The 21,330-nt window shown below is 45.0% G+C and overlaps 1 protein-coding gene across 1 annotated transcript in view; it reads right to left on the bottom strand.

The window, feature by feature from the left end:
* Positions 1 to 21,330, bottom strand: part of LOC142802973 (uncharacterized) — a 59,171-nt gene that overhangs the window by 15,347 nt on the left and 22,494 nt on the right. Inside the window, exon 2 of the mRNA XM_075888063.1 lies at positions 13,161 to 13,299. Coding sequence (XP_075744178.1) covers positions 13,161 to 13,299 — 139 coding nt within the window. The remainder of the gene's footprint in view (positions 1 to 13,160; positions 13,300 to 21,330) is intronic.

Genomic DNA, 21,330 nt, shown 5'->3' with positions numbered 1-21,330 from the left:
AGTTTAAATACTGACGGTGTGTGTGTGCGTGTGTAAACGCCTGCCGTTTACCCTATTATCATCCAGTGTAGAAATAATTTATTTTTGCGCATTAATGCAGCGCTGACAGAAGCAATTATACGCACTATGGCAGAATTCACTGAGGACTGCCACTAGTTGCTTCGCAATGGTCGTAAATGATAAAAAAACAAAGATAAGTGCATAATAATTCGAGACAGGACGAAAAAAACTTGAAGTACAGGAACAATGAAAAAAAAATGGCAGCATATCCACGGAGTGAATGATGGAGATTGGGGCTAAGCATTCGTCCGTCCATTCGTTCTTGCTTCCGTCCATCCATGCGTCCGTCTGTGTGACCATCCATGCGTCCATTCGCCCATCCGTGCGTGCGTCTGTTCGTGCGTACGTCCGTGCGTTCGTTCATGCATCCGCCCCTGCGTCGGTTCATTCGTCCGTCCATGCATCTGTCTGTGTGTCCGTTCGTCCATCTATTCAAAACTCCAAGTACCACCATCTCGCATCTTTTCATCATATATTCCCCCATATATAAGCACCGCCATCCAGCAGATATTCCAAGGACTAAACGAGAGGTGGCACACGCACACTTTCTTACGGCTTGCGCTTCGTGTCTACTTCCCACCTTTAACCACCTCGAGTTCAAGGTATATACTAGTTGACTGTATTCATGGCACTGCGGCCCAACGCTCGCTCAACCTTTCTAAAACCAAGAAGGTTACGCCCAGCGAGTATAACGTAGAAACCTTTTCCTGTCAGATAGTGCTCAATGTACATGCCCATGGCTGCTAATGGGAAATGAGAGACAGGAGAATTCGGCTTTTACTTTCTTACGGCTTGCGCTTCGTATCTACTTCCCACCTTTAACCACCTCGAGTTCATGGCACATACTTGTTCATTGTATTCATGGCACTGCGGCCCAATGCTCGCTAAACCTTTCTAAAACTAAGGAGGTTAGGCCCAGCGAGTATAACGTAGCAACCCTTTCTTGTCCGATAGTGCTCAATGTACATGACAATTGCTGCTAATGGGGATCGCAGCTTGCGCGTTAACTAGAAGCCGAATGCTCCTGTCTCTCATTTTCTATTAGCAGCCATTGGCATGTACATTGAGCCCTATTTTTTATTGTTCAACAACGCACAGAAGAAATTTTTCATCGGCACCACCTTGGAGGGCAGAAAGTTATACGTGTTACATACTACAACGGCTACGAGGCACAAACGGGTGCCGCTATAAGGAGCTTCGTCCCTAAAAAAATTTTGAACTGCACACATTCTTACAAGGGTCATCACGCCAGCATAGAAGGCGTACCTAAACCGGGGAAAACATCGTAGAAAAAAAGAACCTGCGTGCCTTTGTAATGGTTTGGGCGCTCGAACGGTTGGTAATTGAATTCTGGCCGCAGTGGCCCCACTTCGATGGATGTGAAATGCCGGAGTTCTTAAACTTAGGTGCAAGTTACATAAAAACACCTGTTCCAAACTTCCTAAGTCCTCCAATGTATACCGCGTCTCTCGTGATCATATGGTGATTCCGGAACGTGCACAAACTCTTCGAACTTCATTGGGTACGACACCGCCGCTGCGCAAAGCTAAATTCCCACAAATGAATATTACGAAAAAAAAAACAAGGATATCATCTGCAGAGAAACTTCATCTGTAGAGAAGCACGTGTAATGTATATTTCATGTTAAAGTTCTCATCGCGAATTGTGAAACCAAGAATGAAGGGTAGATATAGTACCAACCAACCGCAGCAAGCAATGTTTACGAAGTGAAATACGTGATTCATGCGCACGAGAATCAAGCATATAGCCATCAGCGTGTCTGTTGCTCACACAAAATGTGTGCCGGCACAAGTTATGCATGCGGAATACCGGCTGGAAGCTTATGCTGTGAATGGAAGATCTGTTTGCCGGATGCCACTTGTCATGTTTGATTTTTACTGTTGAAAAGGCATTCATTTCGGGTCTCTTGGGAAACGATACAGCTCCCAGAGGCTCACCAATGATTAGTGCCCCGCAGCACGCTATACCCACTATGGTGACGGCAGCGAACACATTAAACCGGAGAAAAGCGAGCACCGGCACACTTATCTGGGAGCAACGAACACGCAGAAGTCACTGAGTGGAGTGAAAATGGCGGCCATGCAGCCGCTAAGGCCGAGGAGGCGGCACCGGCCCTTTCAAAGGCTGACACCACTCCCAGTGGGGGCGCGCGCATCGAGGAATTCTTGCCATTGCATCTTCTGCGCTGCGCACACGACACAAAGGTTCGAGATTGTCGATGTGAAACCATGTAAGAAGGGTTCTCGACGATGAGGGCGAGGGGGATTACTCAAGAAGTCGAGGGCAGAGGGATCATCTCTCCATAAAAAAAAAAAAACTAATGTTATCAGACAGCTCTACGCATAATTTAGGTGTGCCTGCGCTCATTGATAATACTGTTACGGGGAAGATTTATTCACCGAGAGCAGGTCTTGCTAACGGCTTAGAGAGCGCACAGTCAAGCAGGCCAACGGGAGAAGCTCGAGAGTCCGAACCACAACAACCACGTTGTCGTCTTCTTCATTTGGGTGCCAATTCAGCTGTGTCGGGGCGACAGTTCCATACACGTATCAATACAAGCTGAAGCTCAGTAAAAATGCGGAAAATTGGCTAACGAGGCGGAATGTATGAAGCATAAAGCATTGGCAGCGATCAGAGAGAGATAGAGAGATAGACAACACTGCATATGTTCTGCAAGCGGCGAGCACCAAACACCTTTGGCACTTGCTCTCGTTGGATAACGAGGGCGCAATAAAGTGAGGTCGCTTACAGAAATGACGAGCACACATTCCCCTTGCTAACTATTTTCTATTTCTTTATTTTTACACATACGTCTGTAGTGGTTTTCAGGGCTAAAAGCTGCAGTCTGCTGCTTGACAGCTCTTTGAAACACGCACGTTACTTGTATCTCTAACGGTTAAAAATATAAGCAAAAAAGTGGACTTTTGCTGCTGAATAACCCCATTAAACAGTATGCCCTGGAGGAGTGGCGTGCATTGTCAAGGTGTTAACAACACCTGTAAACTCTAATTCCGGAGATCCCGAGCTCTTTTGCGTTCCCTCGTATTGCAGGCCACATCCATGAATATTGTGAAGAATGCAGCTTCTGACGCCCACAAGCTACTTGCCCTCGAACTAAAATCTCTAGTGCAAATCATTTCTGCGCTATACTTCGAGTTCGTGGAAGAACATGTTTTGGAAGAGAAACTGACATCCCAACTTTTCGGCAAGTAAACAGCTTTTTTTTTTAATTCTCTTGTTTTACAAGCAGGTTGTTGCCAATTTCTCTTTCCCTCTAGTGAGACTTGCTTTATTCTGGTATTTGCCCACCGCGGCTGCATTTTGTTCAGAGCTTGCTCAGTGTTCAGTCTGCAGTCATTTTTTGACTCGAAAAGATCGTCCTACAACTTTCAGTACGAAAAGTACGTATGGAGATATATTAGATGTGCGATTGTGTATTCTTGTGTTCCGTATTGCAAGTCCAGTTTGGGGAAAACACCCGGTGTTTGTTTTCACCGATTCCCAAGCAATGCTGAATTGTGTGCTAAATGGCAAAAGCATATTGCGAGAAAGAACCTCATTATCAACGACAAGTCTGCATCGACTGTCGTATGCAGCAGACACTTCCACGATGTAGTCTATGTGCCTGCGTGCCGCATAAGAAAACTTTTTCCCGACTCTGCGCTGACGCTCTTCGAGTACAATCCTTCCTACATGAGACCAAGTGCAAAAAATTCCTGCAAGAAACCTGCTTCACGAGTTTTGCCCCGACGCAAAACATCAAGGAAGCAAAAAGCTGAGGCTAACGACTTCACAAGATGCTTTTACTGAACAAGGAGCGGTAAGTGTTTGTACGCAAAAAAATTAACAGCAATGCTCATCGCGCAGGTTATGTTAGGAAGATTACGCTCCCAAGTGTCGTACCATCGTTCTAATTGTGAGAAGGTGTAGCAGTTGTTGAAAGAAGAGGAAAAGGTGTCGGCATATTATCGCGAAAGCAAGTACCGCGCATGTGTTAAGAAAATTGCAACAGATGCACAGAAACGAGAGAAAAAGGCCGCATTTCTTTTGAATGAAATAGAATGTTGCGGAGATAAGCATTCAGCGTACCCAGAAAAATTTGTTAGGGAGCGTGTGATATGGCACTTTCTGACCCCAAAAAGCTACGATCACGCTCGCACTTCGGCGATTCTGAGACTGCCAGCAAAGTGCACTCTTCAGAGGTATATCGGTCCAAGTCCCAATATCATCGGGTATGACCAATGCTATATGAAGGACCGTATAGTTCACGAGGCCTCGCTACTCAGCAGCAAACAACGTATGACCTCATTAATAATATATGAAGTAAGCAAAACACAAAAGTGCATGTATTATAGGAAGGTTGATGCAGTCTTTGGCCTCAAGGACAAGCCGGAGAGTACCATGGCGAATACAGCGAAAAAAGTCCTTGCGAACAGAGTCCTCTGCTTTGTGCTGCATGGTATTACTAGTCGGTACAAGATTCCATGCTCGTACTATTTCACGAAACAACTGAGTGGTAGAGACCTCTTTGCATGGACGAGTGGGGTCATTGCTGCTGTGGAATCATGTGGCTTTATCACCATTCGCATTCTCACGGACAATTATTCAGCAAACATGACAACGTTTAAGGACATGGGTAACGACAACTGCAACACAGTTGTACGTAATCCACACGAGGTCAACCACATTCTCTTTCCGAGTTTTGACCCATGTCACCTGCTCAAAAACGTTAGAAACCAGTTCCTCGAACGTGAACTTACAGATGGCACAGGAGTGACTAGTGGTGCGTTTGTGTAGAAATTATACAAGCATCAAAAACACAACACTGTAAAGCTGGTCCAAAATTCGACGAGGAAACATGTCTACCTTTCGTATTTAGAAAAAAATGAATACGCTGCGAGCTGTCAAGTTTTCGCCCCTCAAGTGTCTGCAGCCGTAGAGCACGTTCAGCGAAATTTCATGGAGGCTGCCAGAGATTTCAAGGGAGCAAGTACAACTGTTTTCTTCATGAAGTCCATGAAAAAATGGTTTGACATCCATGACACTTCATTCAATGGAAGCAGCCACAAAGCTGCCATTTCAAGGAGCCATGACAATCGCCTACTGTGGTTGAAGGAGGAGCTCATCTCATATGTGAAGATAATACAGCAGAGTTCCATCGAATGAGTGAGTGCTGGCTTCACTAATGAGAGATACGAAGCCTTGCTTTTTACAAGATCGATGGTGGCAACAACATAATTCCTCCTGGAGCAAGGCGTCAGTTATGTCCTGACAAAGAAATTGAACAGTGACCCCATCGAAACAATCTTCGGAAGGGTTGGGTCAATGTGCGGCGGGAATGTCGTGCTGGATGCTAGAGCCATCACCACTGCTCTGGACCACATAGTTAAGTTGCACATCCCAAGACCAAAAGAAATCGTTTCCAAATGTAGAAGTTGAGGTAGAGGCTGCGATGATGTCGAATATACTTGATAAAAACCTGAGGTCTTTGTTGGAGTACGAGGCTTATCCGTCTCGATCAGTCACCTTCTCCGGCTTAGCATACCTTGGCGGTTACATCGCCAAGCTTATTACAGACCTCGGATGCGACTCTTGCGCTGCGCTGTTAACGACCAACAACAAGCAGCCTCAGCTGTACCAACTGCTGTGAGCACAAGAGAAGGACGAACTATACACTACTCAAGGCCTGAGTTTCTAGCTCTTTTGGACAAAATAGTGGACTTTTTTGTAGGGCGGGACTGCATGTAGGGCGGGACTGCTGTTTGTAAAACTACTAGCAGATTTCTGCGTGGCAGGTGTTCAGAAACTTTTTCAAAAAAGGCCACTATTTTTTCCAAAAAAGCTAGAAACTGAGGCCTTGGGTAGTGTAGTTCGTCCCTCTCGTACTCGCAGCAGCTTGTACAGTTGATGCTGCTTGTTGTTGGTCGGTAGCAGCGCAGCCCAAGAGTCACATTCGAGGTCTGTAATTAGCTTTGCGATGAACCCGCAAAGGTATGCTAAGGCCATGAAATTTGCATATTGTCGGGAGTAGCTGTGGTCAACGCTTTCAGGTCAGCTTAAGATGGCAGTGCGTTGCAAGTAGGGCGGGACTGCTGTTTGTAAAACTGCAAGCAGATTTCTGCGTGGCAGGTGTTCAGAAGCCTTATCAAAAAAAGACCACTATTTTGTCTAAAAGAGCTAGAAACTCAGGCCTTGAGTAGTGTATAGTTCGTCCTTCTCTTGTGCTCGCAGCAGCTGGTACAGCTGATGCTGCTTGTTGTTGGTCATTAACAGCACAGCGCAAGAGTCACATCCCAGGTCTGTAATAAGCTTGGCGACGTAACCGCCAAGGTATGCTAAGCCAGAGAAGGGGACTGATGAAGACGGAGAAGCCTCGTACTCTAACAAAGACCTCAGGTCCTTATCAAGTATATTCGACATCATCGCAGCCTCTTCCTCAACTTCCACATTTGGAAAGGATTTCTTTCGGTCTTCGGATGTGCAACTTAACTATGTGGTCCAGAGCAGTGGTGATGGCTCTAGCATCCAGCATGACATTCCCGCCGCACATTGACCCAACCCTTCCCTTCCGAAGATTGCTTCGATGGGGTCACTGTTCAATTTATTTGTCAGGACATAACTGACGCCTTGCTCCAGGAGGAATTCTTTTGTTGCCACCATCGACCTTGTAAAAAGCAAGGCTTCGTATGTATCGTTAGTGAAGTCAGCACTCACTCATCCAATGGAACTCTTCTGTATTTTCCTCGCATATGAGATGAACTCATTGCCCGCCGCAGTGGTCTAGTGGCTAAGGTACTCGGCTGCTGACCCGCAGGCCGCGGGTTCAAATCCCGGCTGCAACGGCTGCATTTCCGATGGAGGTGGAAATGTTGTAGGCCCGTGTGCTCAGATTTGGGTGCATGTTAAAGCCAAGGTGGTCAAAATTTCCGGAGCCCTCAACTACGGCGTCTCTCATAATTATATGGTGGTTTTCGGACGTTAAACCCCACATATAAATCATCAATCGAGATGAACTCATCCTTCAACCACAGTAGGCGATTGTCATCGCTCCTAAAAATGGGAGCTTTGTGGCCGCTTACATTGAATGAAGTGTCATGGATGTAAAACCATTTTTTCATGGACTTCATAAAGAAAACGGTTGTACTTGCTCCCTTGAAATCTCTGGCAGCATCCGTGAAAGTTTGCTGTACGTGCTCTACGGCTGCAGACACTTGAGGGGTGAAAACTTGACAGCTCGCAGCGTATTCCTTTTTTTTTTCTAAATTCGAAAGGTAGGCATGTTCCCTCGTCAAATTTTGGGCCAGCTTTACAGTCTTGTGTTTTTGATGCTCGTATAATTTTTGCACAAACGCACCACTAGTCACTCCTGTGCCATCTGTAAGTTCACGTTCGAGGAACTGGTTTCTAACGTTTTTGAGCACGTGTCATGGGTCAAAACTCAGAAAGAGAATGTGGTTGACATCGTGTGGATTACGTACAACTGTGTTGCAGTTGCCGTTACCCATGTGCTTAAGCGTTGTCACGTTTGCTGAATAATTGTCCGTGAGAATGCGAATGGTGATAAAGCCACATGATTCCACAGCAGCAATGACCTCTTTCGTCCATGCAAAGAGGTCTCTACCAGTCAGCTGTTTCGTGAAATAGTACGAGCATGGAATCTTGTACCGACTAGTAATACCATGCAGCACAAAGCAGAGTACTCTGTTCGCAAGGACTTATTTCGCTGTATTCGTCATGCTACTCTCAGGCTTGTCGTTGACACCAAAGACTGCATCAGCCTTCCTATAATAGATGCACTTTTGTGTTATGCTTACTTCATATATTATTAATGAGGTCATATGTTGTTTGCTGCTGAGTAGCGAGGCCTCGTGAACTATACGGTCCTTCATATAGCATTGGTCATACCCGATGATATTGGGGCTTGGACCGATATACTTCTGAAGAGTGCACTTTGCTGGCAGTCTCAGAATCGCCGAAGTGCGAGCGTGATCGTAGTTTTTGGGGTCAGAAAGTGCCATATCACACGCTCCCTCAGAAATTTTTGTGGGTACGCTGAATGCTTATCTCCGTAACATTCTATTTCATCTGAAAGAAACACGGCCTTTTTCTCTCCTTTCTGTGAAACGTTGCAATTTTCTTAACACATGCGTGGTACTTGCTTTCACGATAATATGCCGACGCCTTTTCCTCTTCTTTCAACAACTGCTACACCTTCTCACATTTCGAACGATGGTACGACACTTGGGAGCGTAATCTTTCTATCATAGCCAGGTATAGACCCGCACGATGAGCATTGCTGTTCATTTTTTTTTTTTGCGCACAGACACTTACCGCTCCTTGTTCAGTGAAAGCATCTTGTGAAGCCGCAACATCCGGGTCTGGTTCGTTGGTCTCCGCTTTTCACTTCCTTGATGTTTTGCGTCAGGGCGAAGCTCGTGAAGCAGGTTTCTTGCGGGAATTTTTTGCACTTGGTCTCATGTAGGAAGGATAGTACTCGAAAAGAGTGAGCGCAGAGTCGGGAAGAAGTTTTCTTATGCGGAACGCAGGCACATAGTCTACATCGTGGAAGTGTCTGCTGCATACGACAGTCGATGCATACTTGTCGTTGATGATGAGGTTCTTTCTCGCATTATACTTTTTACCATTTAGCACACAATTCAGCATTCCTTGGGAATCGCTGAAAACAAACACCGGGTGTTTTCCCCAAACTGGACTTGCAATACGGAACACAAGAATACACAATCGCACATCTAATATATATCCATACGTACTTCTCGTACTGAATGTTGTACGACCATCTTCTAGAGTCAAAAAATGACTGCAGACTGAACACTGAGAAAGCTTTGAACAAAATGCAGCTGCGGTGGGCAAATACCAAAATAACTTGAGGGAAAGAGAAATTGGCAACAACCTGTTTGCAGAACAAGAGAATTTAAAAAAAGCTGTTAACTTGCCGAAAAGTTGATATGTCAGTGGTGGAGGTAAATGATGCCGTACATCACTTACGTGTCATGATTATCATGTTTGGATTTGTCGTTTACCTTCGTTATCCGTTCACGACACGTGATACAAAATTTAGTATACGTGGAACTAGCGAAACGGCCGCGAGCACGCTATGAGCGTCGTATGTTGTCATGTTCTTACATGACACGCGTATCAGGATTATCATGTTTTCACCAGTCATATATTTCGTCCTCCTTTGGCGTCACATAGCACCACATTTGGTACATGTGGCGCTCGTGCCACATATACGGCGGTGAGCGCATCATGAAGGGCCCAATATCCTCCAATGTAGCGTTGACTCTAGCGAACGCTGGGCACAGCGACGCTACGTTAGCAAAACGCGAGCACTCTATAGCCTGACTCCAGGCGCGACCAGCGTCTGTCGGCGCGGCCCGACGACAACCAGCGTGAAATGCGACATGCTGTATTTAGCGCCGATGCGTTACCAAGACAACACCGCCTCTCCCTCTTTTCGTGACGGAGGGACGCCGGACGCGCTGAAATGCGCATGCGTCAGAGCAACGCAGCGCGTCGCGCGCCTGCGAGTGTATGGCAGAACCGGCGCCTGGCGTGGCAACGCCGACGTGACGCGATGAAATGAACGCCGGCGAGCACGCGCACCGCGTCACGTCGAAATGTATTGCCACCTTCACTGTGGCATGAAATCATGTTCTTACATGACACTGATGATTATCGTGTTTGCACCAGTCACATACTTTCGTCACCCATCGGCGTCACGTAATACCAAATTTGGCATACGTGAAGCTAGCGAAATGGCCGCGAGCGCATCATAAGTGCGGCCTGTAATTATGTTGTTACATGACACGAATGTCGTGATTAGCATGTTTGGATTTGTGATTTGCCTATGTTGTCCGTTCGCATCGCGTAATACCGAGTTAGGTACATGTGAAGCTAGCGAAACGGCTGCGAGCGCATCATGAGCGTAGCATCTAGTCATGTTGTTAGATGATACTCTTCTCACGTTTATCATGTTTGCACCAGTATCATACCTTCGTCATCCATTCACGTCCCGTAATACCAACTTTGGTATAAGCGAAGCTAGCTAAATGGCCGTGACTGCCTCGTGAGCGTGGCATGTAGTCATGTTGTTACATGATACGCATGTCATGATTTTCATGTTAGGGTATGTCGCTTGCGTTCACCATGCAATCATGCCATACCATGCCACTTTCGCAACATGCCTTGTGAACGAAACCACCGCAAGATCTACAGTACCATGAAATGTATTTCATCACATTCATGACATACATATCATGATTTTCATGTTATGATCACTTAAATGTGTTCTTCTTATATTCATGTTATGCAATACCATGTTTGGTATTGATACCATTATCTAAACGGCCAGAAGAGCTAAAAGTCGTAGGCGGCTAGATAGATAGATAGACAGATAGATAGATAGATAGATAGATAGATAGATAGATAGATAGATAGATAGATAGATAGATAGATAGATAGATAGATAGATAGATAGATAGATAGATACGCTCAAAGTCGCCGAAGTTCGCTAAGAAATGCTTCGAATTTAAAAGAAAATGACATGCACGTGCAAGTCCGGTTTTGCTGCGTCTACTCGCTAGGCTACGCATTAGAAGACTCGGTTTTGCTGCGCCTACCCGCTAGGCTGTGTGTTCTGGCGCTACCAACAGATCTCGTAAACTGCATTTCCGGGTGTCTATACCACGCTCATATGGTGCTCGCTGCCGTTTCGCTAGCTCCACATATACTAAATTTGGTATCACGTGACGTGAATAGATGACGAAGGTAAGTGACGCTTCCAGAAATGATAGTAATGACACGGGAGCCTTGTACGGTGTCATTTACCTCTACCTCGTAAGGTTGTGCTTATTTTAAAGTGACATATCAACCTTTCTTCTTCGTGCTTAACATATCATCGATTCCCACTGTATACGTGGAATCTGTGCCAATTTTTTTTTTCCCTCTGCACCCCATTTTCCCGCTCGCTTGTGCCTCACTCTCGACCGTTTCGCTGGCTGGGCGCCTCTCAAGAAGTTCCACAAACGTGTGCTCGAGACGACGTTGTGAACCGCCAACGCCAAGCCGAGAACGCTGTTCGTTTGGTTCATTTCATAGTAGGAGTCGCTTGCTGGATTCCGTGCCAACCAATTGTGTGTGTGTGTGCGCGCATGCGCGATCTCCGGCGTCAGCGTAGCTCTGGCCGACTGGGCTCGCCCTACGTCACCTCCTGACGCCGACGACCTTCGACGACAGTGTAGCTCTGACCGACTGGCCTTACTCTACGCCATCTACCTACGCCGACAAGAGCTCTCGCAAGTGTGCCCTGTGCTCGGACTCCAGTGACCGTGCTTCCATCTTTCCTATCTCTCCTATCCCCTCAGTTTGTTGTCGCTTCTTCTGGCTTACCACCTCACGTCTCTTCCTCTTTTCTACACCTTTACTCCTACCCGTTTTATCCCTCCTCACCCCCATCCCTTGTGAGCTACTGTTGAGGTGTCGCTCACTGAAGCAGACAGTTACGGGGCTCACTTTTCTCTTCCTTCCTTTCTCAAGAATCACCTTCATTTCATAGTATTTTGTAATCGTGTGCTCTAAGAGTTAAATGTGTGCCGCTTTTCTCGCGACAGAAAAGGCCACGTGCAGCAAACGGCGCTATTGGCTGCTCAGTGTAAGAAAAAAAAAACGAAAAAAATGGCAGCATATCCACGGAGTGAATGATGGAGAGTGGGGCGAAGCATTCGTCCGTTCATTCGTTCTTGCTTACGTCCGTCCATGAGCCCGTCTGTGTTACCGTCCGTGCGTCCATCCACCCGTCCATGCTTGCGTCTGTTCGTGCTTCCGTACGTCCATCTGTGCGTCTGTCCCTGCGTTCGTCCATGCATCCGCCCCTGCGTCAGTTCATGCATCCATCCATCCATGCAGCCATCCGTGCGTCCGTCCATGCATCTGTCTGTGTGTCCATTCGCACGTCTATTCAACGCTCCAAGTACCAGCATCTCGCATTTTTTCATCATATATTCCCCATATAGAAGCACTGCCATCCAGCGGACATTCCAAGGACTAAACGAGAGGTGGCACACGCACACTTTCTCACGGCTTGCGCGTCGTATCTACTTCCAACCTTTAACCACCTTGAGTTCATGGTACATACTAGTTCAATGTATTTCTGGCACTGCGGCCCAACGCTCGCTAAACCTTTCTAAAACCAAGGAGGTTACGCCCAGCGAGTATAACGTAGCAACCCTTTCTTGTCAGATAGTGCTCAATGTACATGCCAAAGGCTGCTAATGGGAAATGAGAGACAGGAGAATTCGGCTTTTACTTTCTTACGGCTTGCGCTTCCTATCTACTTCGCACCTTTAACCACCTCGAGTTCATGGTATATACTAGTTCATTGTATTCATGGCACTGTGGCCCAATGCTCGCTAAACCTTTCTAAAACCAAGGAGGTTACGCCCCGCGAGTATAACGCAGCTACCCTTTCTCGTTAGATAGTGCTCAATGTACATGTAAGTGGCTGCTAAGGGGGAATGAGATACAGGAAAATTCGGCTTTTAGTTAACGCGCACGCTGCGAAGTTTTTATTGTTGCATAACGCACAGGAGAAATCTCCCACCGGCACCACCTTGCAGGTCAAAACGTAAGACTCGTTACACACTACGACTACGACTAATACGAGAAACGGACGGGTGCCGCTTTAAAGAGCTTCGCCCCTAATATTATTCATTTGACGCTGAGTTCTCACGTGCAAAACGCTGTTACAGACGCTACGCAATGCATTCGTATTTCCTGGCGATTCCCTTCGGGGAGGTGGGGGCATTTCTCTCTCTGCGCGTGATGGCTGTAACGAGCACCGGCGGCGGCGGGCAACTATGCCAATGAAGTTTGCCGTTGTTATTATTTTATAACTTTTGCTGTAAATCGAACATGGTGGTTCTTGTACAACTTTAAGTTGAGGCCTGTGAGCGGCGTGCGAACGGGCGTCGACCACTTGAAAGGTGTTTCATGCTATCGACGATCTTTGTAAGGTCCAACAACCGACGTTGCTTCAGGCACGATGTAATTTGAGTTCATACCTCAGGTACGTGAACAGCAAGAGTGGTCTCAAATCTGGCCGCGGGATCGGCGGCGCGGAAAGCCAGCACTGCGCTACTGAGGAGGTCGACGGCCAGCGACGGGCTGAGGAGGGCGTATGGGTTGAACCACGCCTGGAACCTGCAAGATCCAAAGCGGAAAACCATGCATTCACTGCGCCGCAGTGATATAGTGCTTACGGTGCTCTGTTGCTTACCCATACGTCGCGGGTATAATTTTGGCCATGGCAATCACGTTTGAATGGAAGAAAAATGTCAGAGGCAAGTGTACGTTGCTGTATAGGTGACCGTTATAGAACCCCAGATGGCCTGAATTTTGAGTGTGATCTACTACGGCATACTTCCTAGTTATACCGTGGCACTGGCACGTAAAACCGGTCGAAACATTAACCAGACATTCACCCACCTCTGCAACAGGCGCATCTCCTCACAATATTTCCAAGTGATGTTTACTTTCGCCCTTTTACATTATCAGCAACCCAAGCTTTGAATGGTACAAAAATTGATGTCATTCCAAATACTTTTTCCACTGCGAAGTCGTTTGCATAAAGGACAAAATGAAAACTCAATTTCATGTGCCGTCCTGCATGCACTGTTCATGTTTTAAATAAAACTGCTTCGAAAAGGCAGCGGAAATATAAAATTCACCGAGACCCTTCACTGAGGCTTTTCGGGATGACTTTGGCTAAATAAACCGCCATTAGTGTGGTGTCATCAATAGCACTGCTTGATCGCATCCACACCGTCACAAAGCTCGGGACGGCTTTAAGCTCTCCCATAGCAGAGAACCCTGTGCTCTAAATCGTTACCCCCTTTTTCTAACCCCCCCCCCCACCATCACAATGTGAATAAATGTATTGAGGTTGCGATGACTTTCTATTTACCTTTAACTAAACGCGCATATCTCATCAATACAAGCATAGCAGCTTCCCTTTTATGTGTAGCAAAAATTGCACGGGCACCTCGACGAGTTCTGCTTAGAGCAGCAACTGCATGTGGCAGAGGCGTAACCAGAAATTTTGTTCTGGGGGGGGGGGGGGGGGGTTCACACTGACCTGACTAGGGGGGGGGGGGACGTCACAGGCATCAGCTTTTCTTTGTGACGTGACTGTCAGCAGTAGTTTGAGCACATTGTCTACATGTATATCAATGTCATGAGATCCGCCCCCCTCCCCATGCATATAAACGGTTTCAAGATTGCAAGCGTTGTGCCCCCCAAAAAACTTCCAGTCACCTCATTTACCAGCTCGTAACGTCGAAACTGAAAGGACGTTTCCTGGTTCTTTTGTGGAATTAATTAGACATACCTACTCTGGTATAAAAATCACACTAGTTCTAGATGGTTTTGGGAGTGCTGCTTTTTTATTAAACGTGAGTTGCATGCCTACTCGAGGCCAGGGTTCCGGCTCACGAGGGGCTAGTTCCTTAAACGTCCACCACGTGCCGCATGAGGTTGAACCCCTTCCCTCCGCTTGCTCTTTTCTCCTCCCACCACGACGCTGACGAGTTCCCTACTGAAATGGCTTTGCTCTTGAACCTGTTCTCGCCCGCCCCTCATTGTGGGAACCAAAGAATAGCGCCCCGCTGACAGTGCATTCTTACCCGCGCCGTTTAAACACCGGCCGGTGTAGAGTACGCGAACATGTTCCGGACCGGCCATGAACGGTTTTTCAGACTGAGGACTTCTGTCTTTCTTTGGCTCGGTTGAATTTGAGTCCTCACAGTACTAATATAGAGTCATAGATTATTTATATACGAAGAAGCTACGACCAACTGCATTGCATTCTTTAGTTTGTTTCTCGTCGTAAGTAATCTATAGTATTCATAATATCAGGTTCAGTACTTAATTTATGGCTGAAGCATATTCTTTGCCGACTGAACTTTTTCTAGGGCCGAACAAAGCTTTTTAATTCTTCTTTTTTTAGCTAATAGGCTATTGAAAATCATGCGAAAAATCAAGAAAGATGTTAGTACAACGATTTTCACAGGAGAACCATGTCCAGTTTACTGGACAATGGGATCCATTTGTTGAACATATAGGTACACACACTCTGCTATTCTCTTTGAAAGAGCGCTGCTTTTGGCTTTGTTAGGTTAATAGCCTTATAAAACACAAGCGTGGTTTATTTTCACCCGCGAAAAAGTTTCTCATGGTAGGCTGTAGCACATAGCGTTCAGCACGACAAAGGAAACAATACGTAGAAGAGAGCGTGTATATTTTGTCCACAATGCAACTTCATCAGACGCCGATCCCCCTCGTGCTTCATGCTGTTGATAGATTCCCAGCATGTCCCAGTTTAATTTTTTTATGACTGGGCTTGAAGAGTGTCACGTCAAGCCAACGTTTCTAGACTAGGTTAAATGCAAAACTCCCCGCGTCAGACTACTCGTCACACGGCGCCGGGAATGCTTCCGGTTGGCACTGGCGGCGCAACAAGCTTCCGCTAGCAGACGAAAACACGTAGTCGTCCTGGCAAGACGCCGTGGCGGCCGTTATGAAAGAGCTTACCAACAGTATATTATCGAGATTTGTTGTGCTGGCACAGAAACCTAAAACTGATAATATTTAGTGGTGTAAGGCAAATAAAGTATATTTATGGTTTTCTGAACTGCCCACAAGAAACAATGTATACTTGATATATATAGCATAACATACGAGTATGTCGGTTAGTTGCTAGTTGGTGTATGTTCGCAATAGATTTTTAGACGCGAAAAAACCAATGACAATGTATTGCATCCTCTTTTGTGGTTGTGTATATCGTGCTTGAAAATCAATTACAACTACGTGGCGCAATCTCGTGGCTTTTGTCTGGTTATGTAGTCAGCTTTTTTTTTATGTCAGTCACATTCTTTAGAAAGTTAGACTGTCGAAAAGCTATGCTTGCGGCCATTTTCTTGAGCATGTCTTTCCTCTGCTTCTTCTGGAGTTCTTCTATCGAAACCTGTTAACACAGCTGCAGCCAAAACTTCGAGCAGAGACCGCACTTTGGGGTATCGGTGAACACTTCATAGTCATTACTCACGAGTTTGCCATGCTGACACACTGGGACAACATGAACACACTTTCAGCTTTTCCATGTCCTCCAGAAGTTCAGCCGATCGGGTAATGGTATCTGCATTGCCGGGTGACTTGACCAAGCGATGGTGACGGCTGCTAATGGTGACTGTCATGTCTTCTGCGATCTACAACGCATTTCTCCACAAATTGTGCTCTTTTTTGAGCCCTATAAACACCACAAGACATCTTGTTTCGCCATTCCCAACAACTTTCCGCCAGCATGCAGCAAGCAAACAAACGTTTTCTATGTCTTGAAGCGAAATGACGCCATTATTTGATGGCATGTCGGGATTTAATTCACTGTCTTCGAGCTCAGTGCTCGGAGATAGTCTATTTTTTTTTCACCGATGATATTCTGCAAGATAAAATCCTAATCAGGCAGCTTTCGCTTCTTTGTCGCGAGCCTCGCGACAAAGGTAAGCGGGCGAATTCGGGAATATTCGGGGAACGCATCCTTCGACGAGATCCCACTTCCTCTTGCGATTCGTACCTTCTTACCAAATGATGTGAGTGAAAATCTTTAGGATCTCCTTCTCATGAAAGAGCATATCACACACACGTGAGGTGCGAAGCAGATTTTTATCCGCACGAGGAATAGCGTGGTCCCATACCTCTCGCAGCTCAGGTACACGTGGGCACAAAAGAAATGTCGTTGTGTCTCTCATTTCCTGTAGCTACTCTAAAGCCGGGAACGCTACATCTGGGCATGATGAAAACACGCAACACATACAAAGCAGAACAGGGCGTGCTGAAGCACAAAACTGTTTACGCAGAATGAAGCCTCCACAGATATCGACGCACTGCAACATGCACAGGCGATGGAGGTTACGGGAGTGACACGAGCGAGCATGCAGTGAGTGAATCCGGATGCGACAGCAGCGCCACATTTGTCGCTGGCAGTGGCGGTGACGCGCAAAATCGCTCAGTTTTGCAACTTACCTAGTTCTAGAAACGTTGCGTCAAGCCACCTCTTGTTTTCTTTCTTCCTTCTATATTGAGCACGATGTGCACCAATTGCATCTTGGTGTCGAGTGTACTGGACGTAAGTAATTCTCGCACTGCCAGCAAATTTTTTATTACAAAGGCTACATTTTTTTCTACGATGTATCGAAAAGACATAACAGAGCTCGTACAATTTAAATGATTTCAGTGGTGCAAAGATATCTCTTGAAATACTTTTGTATCCTTGACTGCATCGTGCGCACGTATTTTCGCGTAGATTACGCAATTACTTCTGGTGGCCAATAAATAGGTTAACATATATGTGCGTTTTAACGTCTCAAAACCACCGTATGATTATGAGAGATGCTGTAGTGGAGGGCTCCGGGAATTTCCACCACCTGAAGTTCTTTAACGTGCGCCCAAATCTGAGCACACGGGCCTACAACATTTCCGCCTCCATCAGAAATGCAGCCGCCGCAGCCGGGATTCAATCCCGCGACCTGCGGTTCGGCAGCCGAGTACCTTAGCCTCTAGACCACTGTGGTGGGGCGGCCAATAAATAGGTGGGCTGAAGGATGAACTGCTCTTAAAACCATGTTAATCGACTCTTACAGAAGCTACCAAAGTGGTTTCAGTTCCGACTGCAGCTCTGCTTATTTTTCTGCATCACTTCTTTGTCATGTTTTTGTCAATACTAAGTATATGTACCACCCTGCTGAAATCACCAAATGATGGTTGCAGTAACTGTAAATAAATAGTAATAATAAATATAATGTTCAAAACACTAGTCATGGGGTAGGAAAGGAATATTCTTGGCAACCGCATAGTAAACGCTCCGAGATTGTACTGTCCAGTTATCCTTTGTGGAAGCTCCTTCGCTTTCTTACTTATTTGTAGCGCTTATTCTTGGCGTAAATGGACATAAGGGGCTGTGTATAGTTCCACCGAAAAAAAAAGAAAACACCAGACGTTCGGGTCGGACAGCACAGTTACAATGTAAGCTGGGGGATGGCTTTTGTAGACATTTTTATTATATATATATATATATATATATATATATATATATATATATATATATATATATATATATATATATATATATATAAATTTATTGATTTGTGGGGTTTAACGTCCCAAAACCACTATATGATTATGAGAGACGCCGTAGTGGAGGGCTCCAGAAATTTCGACCACCTGGTGTTCTTTAACGTGCACCCAAATCTGAGCACACGGACCTACAACATTTCCGCCTCTATCGGAAATGCAGCCGCCGCGGCCGGTATTCGATCCCGCTACCTGCGGGTCAGCAGCCTAGTACCTTAGCCACTAAACCACCGCGGCGGGGAATATATATATATATATATATATATATATATATATATATATATATATATATATATATATATATATATATATATATATATATATATATATATATATATATATATATATATATATATATATATATATATATATATACATGTGTTGTGTGTGTGTGTGTGTGTGTGTTTTGGTTTACTAATAAGCCCCTGAAGTAGCAGATTTAAACTATGTGTAATTGAATTGCTGCTTTGATTTGCGTTCATGCCATCGTCATTCACGGAGCGTGCTTGTCTAAATGTTGGTACTACGAAAAAATAATTGAAAGCATTCAAGCAATCCCACCTGTGTTTGTGTAAATCAGCTAACTTTGGCAACGGTAATCGATGTGAAGGCGTGGAGACACTTTTGTATCATCCGAAAAGCTGAAGCATAACAAGAAATTTGGTGGGGGTCAGAACCCCCTCATCCGCATATAGTTACCATCATGAACGTCACCAAAGTGCACGTTGAAGGCCTTCATGCATCCACTAGAGCACAATGTACTTAGTAAAACTCTTTGCCCCCACAAAATATCCTAGGGTTGAAGGTGTCATCAGTCGACGTACAAATGCAGTTTATCTAAACTATGTATCCTTCTTTTACCGACGTTGTCCAAGTCCCGTTCATCTGAGGCTATGCTTCTGAACTGTGGTGCAGTGTATAATACTGTGCAAACACTTGTACGCGAGCAATTATAGGAATGAGAAAGGCAGTGATGTCGTAATTCGTATATTTTCATGAGTCATTAGGTCGTCGGAATTTTATAGCTGCCACCACAAACCGAATCACAGTAACCTAACTTGTAGTACTAGTTGAGTCACGTAAAATATTCCGAAAATAGTCAGCCTGTAAAATATTCCGAGCTTAGTGAAATATTTTTGTCATTGATAGAGTGGTGGCCTATAGCAAGAAGCATGCCATCAAAATACGACGCAGTTCATTTGTAATAAAACATCTGGTGCAACTCAATATTATGATATATTTTGTAATCTGTTTAAAATATACACATCTTTCAATACTTATTGTGTGCTCTTAAGGAATCAATAAGGCAAAAGTTTTTATGAATAACAAAAACGCCTCAATAGAATGTGTGAAACGCATATGCATGTCCCGATTCAAATGTTCAATATTATGCTGTGCAAATCCGCGAAGTTTACCTGCAAACAAATGCAGATGTCCAGATCATAACAATGCGAGGCACGCATATGCATGCACAATATAAAGTTATATTCACAGTGGAGATATTCAAAACAAAGAACAAAAAAATGAAATAACTACATTGCAAGTACTTTTGTTTTTGTTTTTTGTCCTTATCGAGCCTCAACAACGATTTTCTTGGTGTGGTAAAGATACTATCACCAATTCAGGACCATAAATTAATAAAGCTACATCTTTCAGTTCTCTCAAGCATAGAACCATGGTAGGGCTATGAACACCTCATTACTATCAGAACGAACTACAGCTGCGAAAATTGTGCGGACCCCTGGCCAATGCAGGAGTGCGTGGATGCATGTGTTTATGTACGCGCACACATACAAATTACACGCAGGAACATAATAAACTATGGTTAAACAGCTGCTCCCCCCTCCCCCCTTTAGGAAAAAAAAATGTTCCGTTCATTGTGTTGCCCCAGACAAATTGAAAAAAAAAATCAAACCATGAACAAACACGAACAATTACATATAGGCAGACGCTTACGGCAACGACATAAGTACCAATATGATAAAAGAAAGCGTCATCAGCAATACCTGTATTCGTAGTAGCCTAGGCTACGTAACAGTTTATTACATGCTTCTAAACTATCTCACAACCACCGTATGCCTCAATAAAAGCAAGAAAATCATGATCGGTAATGTGCTCAGTAAGAGTTAGAATCTCTTGAATTGGATTCGCGGCACTTTCATAATATTAATGAACTTGAACGGGCTGCGGCGGCTCTATTTCCGATGGAGGCGGAAATTTTGTAGGCCCATGTGCTCAGATTCGGGGGCACGTTAAAGAACCTCAGGTGGTCGAAATTTCCGGAGCCCTTCACTACGGCGTCTCTCATAATCACATAGTGGTTTTGGGACTTCGAACCCCACACATCAATCAATCAATCAATTAATTAATTATTCAAAGAACTAGAACAAAAAGAAAATAATAAGGCCTAACGTATAAATTCTTTGTTATTTCAGTTTTGCGGACAATATCGTGCTTTTTAGTAATGCCGGCGACGATTCACGAAAGAAAATCTGGAGATGTAAAAGAAAGCCACGTTAAAAAATGAATAAAGAGGGGCCCGAAGAAAACAAAGATACTGTTAAACGGCCTGGCGAAAACGCAGAATTAAGGGTACTAACAGTAAAGCCACTCCTCCCCCTATGTTTCTCGCATTCACGAAAAAAAATAAGGTCAAGATGATTCGAAATTAAACGTTAGTCCTTTGCAACATATGCCCGGCAATCACATTGTCGATAAGCTTCAAGCAGAAATTCAAAATATTTCAGTAATAATTTACAGGCCTAAAACACGAATAAACTACTGCACGCGGCCTGAAAAACATCACGAGGCTTGAGTGGTACCACAAGATTCAATAAACTTTACATATAGAGAGGGTAGACACACCTGCACGCACACATTGCTCATTTCACAATATTATTGTAATGAAATAAAACATGTACGATAACCTCTCCCGTGTGCCCGTTTCATCGGTAAGAACACAAGTGAATGGAACACCCAGGCACACCATAGAAAGAGAATACACAAAAAAGAATGTTCAATAGAATATGCATGTGCAGTAAAACCAGA

This window comes from Rhipicephalus microplus, chromosome 3 (genome assembly GCF_043290135.1).
Source record: "Rhipicephalus microplus isolate Deutch F79 chromosome 3, USDA_Rmic, whole genome shotgun sequence".
Classification (NCBI taxonomy): Eukaryota; Metazoa; Arthropoda; class Arachnida; order Ixodida; family Ixodidae; genus Rhipicephalus; species Rhipicephalus microplus.
This window is presented reverse-complemented; position numbering and strand designations above follow the sequence as displayed.